Raw genomic sequence first — 9,721 nt, forward strand, 5'->3', positions numbered from 1 at the left:
TCCCACCGGCACCTGTCCCAACTATAAGGCCTCCAGAGAAGGGGGCCGCCAGTGCTCCCAGAGGCGCCCCAAGATGAAGACAGTCTTGCTGTTCCTCGTCGCCTTGGCTGCGGCCGCTGGGCCAGGTGAAGGGCTGGGTGGGGGGTGGGGGCTGGGGGAGTGGGAAGCCAGACCCTGGAAGCCTGGAGTGGCTTCCCTCTAGGCACGGAGAACCCTGGGCTTGCGGGGGCTAGAACAAAGTAAACCCCGCACCTTAACTTGGTGGGATCACAGACTTACAATATTTCAGAATCAGAGAATCTTAGAGTCAACCTAGAGAATCAGATACGCGGAGAGGGAGCAATGCTGGGGGTTGTCTTGATATGCTTCTCCCCGAGAAAGACAGAGGCCAGAGGCCAGCCCCAATGCCCTCCCAGGCCCCAGGGCCCTCCCAGGGTCGCCCATCCCCCTGCAGGCTCAGCATGGCCAAACTGACAGTCCCCAGGGTGCCGACTCCGCCTCAGGTCCTCACCGTGGGCTGCCCGCTGTGAGACAGTCCCCGGGGAGGGGACAGCAGCCAGGTCCTGTGAGCTGCTGTTAGCACACCCCAGAGCCTCTGATGCCCCTGGGGAAGGGTCTTCAGTGCAGCCATATTGGCCGCCTCGCCAGTCCTCTAGAGACGCCCAGTGCTGGACAGCTCCTGGGGAGGGGCAGGCGCCAGGGCCCCAGCCCATGGGGACGTTACCTCCTGCCTCCCGGGGCTGTGTGCAAGATGTGAGCCCCGGTGGGGCCCGGGGACCTCAGAGCGATTGGCCCAGGGCAGGGGCAGCAGAGAGCTCTGTCTAGCAGGGGTCTCCCCAGCCTCTCTGGGAGGGCTCCCTGGAGCCTGCTGAAGCCCTGGCTCTCTCCCCAGCCCAGGCACTCCGCTGCCACGTGTGCACCAGCTCCAGCAACTGCAAGAAACCGCAGGTCTGCTCAGCCAGCTCCAGCTTCTGCAAGACTGTGATCAGGGGTGAGCCATCTGGGGGAGGGAAGGAGGCCCTGTGGGGCACCCTGGGGCTTGAGGATCATCCCTGGGGAGGCTGGTGGAAGAGATCTCAGTGACAGTCTGGTCCTGGTGGCGATGGAAGGTGGGACTTGGGAGGCCCTGGGGGATGGGGTGCCACCTGGCCTGACCTTGCCCACCCATCCCCAGTGGAGCCTCTGTCTGGGAACCTGGTGGAGAAGAACTGCTCAGTGTGGTGCACGCCCATGAACAACCAGCAGGGCCAAGTCAGCAAGGGCCAGGAGACCACCCTGTGCTGCAATAGCGACCTGTGCAATGAGGCTCTGCAGAGCTGGCAGAGCGCCGCGCCCGCCCGCACCAGTGCCCACCTCGGCCTGGCGCTGGCCTGCGGCCTCCTCGCCCTCCTCTGGGCCCCTGGCCTGTGACCCCCAGAACCAGGGCCCCACCCCCTCCTCTCCCTGGCCAGGATGGAGGCTCATGGAGGCTCAGACACCCGGGGCTGGGGTCTCTGCAGAAGGTCTGGGGCCAGGCGGGTGGCGCAGGGGCAGGAAGAGCTGAAGGCTTGGAGCCGCCCTGGCACAAGACGAGGCGCCTCCCTCCCAGAGCAGCGGGGTGGGGGAGGGGACAGGAGGCCTTCCGCTCCCTCCTGATTTCATCTTCATCTGTTTGGTTTCTGTTTGTTTTTCTATTCAAAGCCCAGCGTTGGAATAAATGACTGAAAACCAGTGTGGTCGTGTGAGTGCTATTCCGGAGTGGAGGGGGTGGGGGGCGACGGTCATCCGCACACACAGGCCCCCAAGTCCCAGGGCTTGTCACCCAGAGCCAGTTTTGGCAGCATGCACAAGGCCTGAAGTGCCGCCGTCACCCTGCCTTGCTGGAGGGGACATGGCCCTCCCCAGGCCCCTCCTCTGCAGCCCCAGACAAGGAAGGCCCTCCTGAGGGAGACCTGAGAAGCAGGGCGCAGGAGCTCGTGGGTGCAGCCGTGATGGGCAGGCCAAGCTCTCCACCTGACTGCCTGAGACCACCCGGGGGAACACCCCGCCCACCCTGCCAGCCCTTACCCAGCGCCCACATCCAAGCCCTGCCGGCCCAGGGTCTCTAGGATCCCGCTTTGTCCTACCAGGTCGTCTTGAGCAAGACCCTTCTGCTCCCGGAGCCTGGGAGCCCTACGCGTACCAGCTGCGCGCGCCCGGGGAATCCAGCGCGTCGCAGTGTCGGAGGTCCGAGGTCCCGGCGCCTGGCCGAAGCTGGCTTCTCCCTCTCCGCCCTCGCAGGGCCAGCGATCCGGCCGCCGCTCCTTCTGTGTCAGGAATATTCCGAGGACCAGTGCGCCACCCGGTGGCCACACGCGGGAGCCGGGCCTTGGGAGGAGCTGCTAAGGGAGGCTGCCCCGCCCCTAACTCGGAGCCCACTAGGGGCCCTGGGCGCCCCGGAACCCGCAGCAGGGAGTGGAAAGAGCGGGTCAGACACGCGGGCCACAGAGGTCGGGCAGAGGGACTGCGTCGCGCCAGGCGAGGACTGTGCCTTGCCCTCAGGGGACCCCACGGCAGTCTGCCCGTGTGGCTGGGCTTTGGGTCAAGAGGTGGGGAGCAGGGACAGGGACGTTCACCTGGAGGGAAGGGACGGTGATTCCACAGGGGACCCCCACCCCCCACCTGGAAGCCCGGGGCAGCCGGCGAAGTTCCAAACAGAGGAGGTTGTTGCCATGTGGGACCAGGAAAGGCTCCACAGAGGGGACATCCCTCAAGGGACAACCCAGGCCACATGGCCCAGGAGGAGCTGAGAGGTGGGAGGTGCCTTCCAATTCCTGGGAGCGCCAATCGCCCCCAAGCAGGAGCAGCGTCTGTGAGTGAGGGCAGCAGTGAAGGGCAGGGTAGCCTTCCAGAGCTGCTGGACAGCAGCCGCCTGCCCGGTGTCTGTGTCTCCAGCAGCTAAAGTAGTGACCTCTGTTTGGACCATTCAGTGTGAATGCAGGTGGCATGGGTTTAAGGCTTTCATCCTGCCTTCCCTGTTCTCTGTCCATCTGTTCTTTTTTCCTTTCCTCTCTTTTCTGTCTTCTCTTCTGTGAAGAGATTAATCTTTTGTGATTCCATTTTATCTCCTTTGTTACTTTATTAAGCAGAGCTCTTTGATTTTTCTTTTCTTCCTCTGTCTTTTCTTTTCTTTTTTAATTTTAGAAAGGAATTCTTTCTGCTTTTGCATGTCTGAAAACTGTATTTCCCCTTCACTTTTCAGAGATGTTTTCACTGGGCACGTAACTCCAAGTTGTTCGTCTTGCTTTTGTGCTTTGGTATTTCAAACATTGCTTCACTGCATTGGCTTCACTGTTTCTGACAAGAAATCTGCTGGCATCCCTATCTTCAATCCTCTGTGCATCATATAATCTCTGCTTCTAGTGTTTTCTCCTTACCACTGGTTTTAAGCAGTTCATCACACAAGGTGCTTTGGTATCAGTTCAGTTCAGTCGCTCAGTCGTGTCCAATTCTTTACTACCCCATGAATCGCAGCACCCCAGGCCTCCCTGTCCATCACCAACTCCCGGAGTTCACTCAAACTCACGTCCATCGAGTCTGTGATGCCATCCAGCCATCTCATCTTCTGTTGTCCCCTTCTCCTCCTGCCCCCAATGCCTCCCAGCATCAGAGTCTTTTCCAATGAGTTAACTCTTGCATGAGATGGCCAAAGTACTGGAGTTTCAGCTTTAGTATCATTTCTTCCAAAGAACACCCAGAACCAATCTCCTTTAGAATGGACTGGTTGGATCTCCTTGCAGTCCAAGGGACTCTCAAGAGTCTTCTCCAGCACCACAGTTCAAATGCATCAATTCTTCGGTGCTCAGCTTTCTTCACAGTCCAACTCTCACATCCATACATGACCACTGGAAAAACCATAGCCTTGACTAGACGGACCTTTGGTGGCAAAGTAATGTCTCTGCTTTTGAATATGCTATCTAGGTTGGTCATAACTTTCCTTTCAAGGAGTCAGCGTGTTTTAATTTCATGGCTGCAGTCACCATTTTTAGTGATTTTGGAGCCCCCCAAAATAAAGTCTGACACTGTTTCCACTGTTTCCCATGAAGTGATGGGACCAGACGCCATGATCTTAGTTTTCTGAACATTGAGCTTTAAGTCAACTTTTTCACTCTCCTCTTTCACTTTCATCAAGAGGCTTTTTAGTTCCTCTTCACTTTCTGCTTTGGTATAGTTTTCTTCAATTTCTTGTGCTTGAAGTTTACTGAACTTCTGGGTTCCATGGGTTTGATGATTTCCCTGAGGGGAATTCAGGGTGGAGGAAAACAGGATACTGGCCCTAGATAGCTAAAGTGGAGATGTTAGTCACTCAGTTGTGCCCAACTCTTTGGTATCCCATAGCCTACCAGGCTCCTCTGTCCATGGAATTCTCCAGGCAAGAATACTGGAATGGGTTGCCATTCCCTTTCCCAGGGGAATCTTCCTGACCCAGGGATTGAACCTGGGTCTCCTGCATTGCAGGCGGATTCTTTACCCTTTGAGCCACCAGGGAAGCCCCAGTAGTCCTCAGCAGGGTCCCCAAATAAAACATTAACGCGTGGCTTTTAGGTTGTGCCGGGCTCTGTTTTGCTTTTCAGTCGACACGAGGTTTGTCCTCCAACCTTGTGTGAGCTCTGGGAACTCTTCCTAATGTTTTACCTCTCTTTAATTTTCATCAGTTTGATTACTGTGTACACTTGTGTTCCTCCTTGGGTTCATCCTGCCTGGGACTCTCTGCACTTCCTGGACCTGGTTGACTGTTTTCTTTCCCACGTTAGGGACCTTTTCAGCTATTATCTCTTCAGATATTTTCTCGGGTCCTTTCTCTTTCTTTGTCTTCTCCTGCTGCTGCTGCTGTTGCTAAGTTGATTCAGTCGTGTCCAACTCTGTGCGACCCCATAGACGGCAGCCCATCAGGCTCCCCCGTCCCTGGGATTCTTCAGGCAAGAACACTGGAGTGGGTTGCCATTTCCTTCTCCAATGCATGAAAGTGAAAAGTGAAAGTGAAGTCGCTCAGTCGTGTCTGACTCTTAGTGACCTCATGGACTGCACCCTACCAGGCTCCTCCGTCCATGGGATTTTCCAGGCAAGAGTACTGGAGTGGGGTACCATTGCCTTCTAGGGCCCCTATAATGTGAAATGTTGGTGCATTTAATGTTGTCCCAGAGGTCTCTTATAGTGTTCTCATTTCTTTTTATTCTTTTTTCCATATTCTGTTTTGCTTTAGTGATTTTCACCATTCTATCTTCCAGGTCACTTATCCATTCTTCTGCCCTTGTTATTCTGCTATTGATTCTTTCTAGGGTATTGTTCATCTCTGTTTTTTCTTCTTTAGTTCTTCCAGGTCTTTGGTAAACATTTCTTGCATCTTTTGCATTCTTTTTCCGAGCTCCTGAATCATCTTCACTGTCGTTATTCTGAATTCTTTTTCTGGAAGTGAAAGGTTGTTGCTGAACCACAAAAGACGCCGGGATTCTTGGCCTCTGGAGGAAAAGAATTCAATCCGGGGCCAGTGACGAGGCCTGATTGCTCAGAACTTTTGTGTCATAAAGTTTTATTAAAGTATAAAAGAGAGAAAGCTTCTGACATAGACGTCAGAAGGGAGCAGAAAGAGTGCCCCCCTGCTAGTCTTTAGCTGAATGTTAGCAGTCTGCTAATGAGAGAAAGGAAATGTCTCAAAACTCAGTGAATGGTGCCAGGCTCCTCACCCACAACATGCATTGAGATAACATTGGCACCAAGTGAGTCATCCAGGGCATATAAAACGATTGACATGAATCCTGAAGAAAAGCAGATTTCCATACAAATATATAGTTTCATTAACATAGATTAGGAGAACATAGATAAGTATAACAAACTAGTTTATCAAGTAGGTTCTGAGCCCTTAGGCGGAACTGACTTGAAGACAGAGTCTAGGGTAAATGCAAAGCACAATAACATAGCTTAAGACAAATATTTCCGTAAGGAAAATGCATTGGTTAGCTCAAGATTTAAGACAAGATAAGTTCAGGTGGGACCAGGTGTCATTATGGCAACACAGAATTTTAAGAGAAACCTCTTTCTAAATTTGTATAGAGAAGGGAAAAAAAAATATATAACACTGGTTTGTTTCCTCCTGCTGCTTAAGAGAGAGATAAAAAATGTCTGACACTTGCAGCCTCTTTCCTCCGTTTGGAGACCCCTGACCTTCCTGCCTGTTACCCTCTCAGAAGATTGCTTATCTCCACTTCATTTAGCTTTTTCTCTGGGGATTTATCTTGTTCTTTCATCTGGAAGACAGTCCTGTGCTCTTTCATTCTGAGTAGCTTTCTGTGACTGCGGGTTTCCATTCTGGAGGCTGCGGGATTGTAGTTCTTCTTGCTTGCTTGCTTCTTGTAGTTTGTCTGCCCTCTGGTGGATAAGGCGAAAAGGCAAGCTTCCTGATAGGAGGAACTGGTGTCGGAGAAAATTGGGTCTCCCTCTGGTGGCAGACCATGCTCAGTAAAACTTAAAACCAATTGTCCGCTGATGGGCTGGGCTCCTTCCATGTTAGTTGTTGGCCTGAGGGGACTCAGCCCTGGAGACTACAGGCTCTACAGTAGGGCTAACGGCGATCTCCAAGAGGGCTCACACCAAGGGTCACCTCCCAGGACTGCTGCTGCCGGTGTCCTGTTCCCGTGGCAAGCCACTGCCTACCCTCACCTCCGCAGGAGGCCCTCCAACACTCACAGGTAGGTTTGGCTCAGTCTCCTGTGGGATCACGGCTCCTTTCCCCTGGTTCCTGGTGCACACAAGGTTTCGCCTGTGCCCTGCAAGAGTGGAGTCTCTGTTTTCCCCAGTCCTGTGGAAATCCTGCAATCCAATCCCACTGGACTTCAAGCTCAGATTCCCTGGGGATTGCTAGTCCTTTTGCCGGATCCCCGGGATGGAAAGTCCGATGTAGGGCTCAGAACCTTCATTAGTGTTCGAGAACTTCTTTGGTGCTGTTCTCCCATTTGTAGGGTGCCCATCTGGTGGGTGTGGGATTTAATTTAATCATGATTGTGCCCCTCCTACCATTTCATTACGGCTTTCCTGGTGGCTCAGATGGTAAAGCGTCTGGCTGCAGTGTGGGAGATCCAGGTTCGATCGCTGGGTGGGGAAGATCCTCTGGAGAAAGAAATGGCAACCCACTCCAGTACCCTTGCCTGGAAAATCCCATGGAAAAAGCAGCCTGGTATATTACAGTCCATGGGGTCGCAAAGAGTCAGACACGACTGAGCGACTTCACTGACTCACTCACTCACTACCATCTCATTATGGCTTGCTCTCTGAGCTTGGATGTGGGTATCTTTTTCTGATGGGTTCCAGCATCCTCTGATCAATGGTTGTTTAACAGCTATTTGCGACTTTGGTTCTTTCAAGAGATTATCGAACGTCCTTCTGCTCCACCATCTTGAGCCAATCTCTTTTATTGTTACTCTGGCTGCAAGAATAACTATTTTTTCACAGTGACTGATGATCCAATCTGACTGAATGTTCTAAACTCTCTAATATTTTTTGATGGAACTTCCTAAAAGCAAATTCTGATGAACTTCTTTTGATCTCTGACTAACTTTGGGGTGCTTCAGAGGACTTTTGAGGCATCCCAAAGAAAGATATTAAACTAATTAGGTTAATTTGGTATGTTAAAGGTGCATGGGAAATACTGTCAAATAAGTAATAAATCTTCTCAGGTTATATTGTGTGGTAAATGTTACTAATGGAGATAATCTAGAAATTATATAGAATTCATAAAGATTTAATATGTATTGGTAAAATATTATCAGTCATAATTCTAGTTACTGTCTATCACATGTCACAGTAGTAACCAAGTTACCTTGTCAGTTTCATTGTAATCAGATTTTATACCTGCCTTCTTGAGCCTTTTTTCATTATAGAAAGATATAGTTTCACTCTGATGCCTTTACAAAAATACTACCTCTTCAAGATTTATTGAAGGGTCTTTCTAAGATTAAACTAAAATTAACTAGATGAACAAATTTTGTTATCAACAATGAACTGATACCAGACGGGAATCTGGCTTTCTCTGTTAAGAGAATAAAGTTTTCTTGGAATGCAGCTTTTAACAACAGGCTATACAGATTTCTTTGCCTTCAAGTGATTTATATTTGTTTTTAAAATCTTCTGTTACTTTGATAAAGTAAATGAGTATTATTTCACAATGATTTATGAAGATTATGGCACGCATAGATAAAGCTCATTCTGTGTCTACAAAAAATTAACCCCTTGTTGTCAGACTTTTGCTATCCTGATATCCTTAAAACATGACAACAGTCTACTCCTAAATCAGGGAATTTAAAATGAATAAACAATAACTGTAAACTAAAAAAAAAATCAAGCGTATGGGAAATCCAAGACGGCTGCTTGGCTTTTTCCCAGCTCCCTGACAAACCGCATTTCCTGTCTGAAGGGTTAAAGCCTTCCCTGGTTTCAGGGCTGATGTCCTCACAATGAAAAAGAAAAGGTTAGAAAATATGTTTCCCATCTGGAATATAATTTCTACAATCTCTAGTGATCAAGACACCCACTTAACTGGACAAATCATAGTAACCTTAAGAAAAAATTCACAAACTTCTTGAAATTATCCCTGTCACTATGATCTTCAATCACTAGGCAGGGTCAATGCCACTAACGGAAAAACTGGACTCAAACAGAACAAAGATTAATTATATGGGATTCAATGAACAGCTAAATATGATTATAATTTTTATGACTTGTCTGACATACTAATGCCTTCTAATCTGTTTTTCAGATATAGAAAAGCCCTTTTCCTCAAACGACTTTTGATTTATAAAAATCTGGTAATAAACACCTGTGGATAAAATTAAAATATTTTTCTTTTCTCTCTGCCTGATTTCTTCAAAAATTGGAGGCCCTTGAGGTCTAAGCAACTTTATCAAGTGACTGGAAAAAACTGTCTCTTGACATATACAAGAATCTAGATGTTCAGTTCAGTTCAATTCAGTCACTCAGTCGTGTCCGACTCTTTTCGACCCCATGAACCACAGCACACCCGGCCTCCCTGTCCATCACCAACTCCCAGAATCCACCCAAACCCATGTCCATCGCGTCGGTGATGCCATCCAGCCATCTCATCCTCTGTCGTCCCCTTCTCCTCCTGCCCCCAATCCCTCACAGCATCGGGGTCTTTTCGAATGAGTCAGAACCAAAGGAAGAGATGTGTTTGTTATTTGCTCAGTCATGTCCAACTCTTTACAACCCCGTGGACTATAGCCTTTCAGGCTCCTCTGTCCATGAAATTCTCCAGGCAAGAATACTGGAGTGGGTAGCCATTCCCTTCTCCAGGAGATCTTCCCGACCCAGGGATCAAACCCAATTCTCCTGCAATGCAGGCAGATTCTTTATCATCTGAGCCACCAGAGAAGCACAGGTAAAATCTGAAGGCTTAAAAGAGCCTATATGAGCAATTACATTTATATGAATAAGCAGGCCATGTTTATTGAAACCAGACTTATTTGGAACAAATCAGCCTTGATTTGGCTGGATTTAATAAAAATGAGGATAATCTAGAGAGAAAAACTTTATTTCAATAGTATACCTTTGTGGATATTGAAGTTTTATATTTACTGAGGCTTTGCTATGTCCAAGATGACTCTTTGTTGTTCTGTTAAGCTATTATAAGATTTAATTGAATTAGTAGAAGAATATTCGGAGCTTGTTTCTGAAGCTAATCACAATAATCTAC

At 49.3% G+C, this 9,721-nt stretch overlaps 1 protein-coding gene across 1 annotated transcript; it reads left to right on the forward strand.

Moving 5' to 3' along the window:
• LY6D (lymphocyte antigen 6 family member D) lies at positions 1-1,710 on the forward strand. Its single transcript, XM_070802312.1, has 3 exons — positions 1-125; positions 893-991; positions 1,175-1,710. Exons 1-3 carry the CDS (start codon positions 74-76, stop codon positions 1,408-1,410), a joined length of 387 nt encoding a protein of 128 aa, XP_070658413.1. The 5' UTR covers positions 1-73; the 3' UTR covers positions 1,411-1,710.
• Positions 1,711-9,721: the final 8,011 nt, after the last annotated feature.

Source organism: Bos indicus, chromosome 14 (assembly GCF_029378745.1).
Source record: "Bos indicus isolate NIAB-ARS_2022 breed Sahiwal x Tharparkar chromosome 14, NIAB-ARS_B.indTharparkar_mat_pri_1.0, whole genome shotgun sequence".
In the NCBI taxonomy this organism is placed as follows: Eukaryota; Metazoa; Chordata; class Mammalia; order Artiodactyla; family Bovidae; genus Bos; species Bos indicus.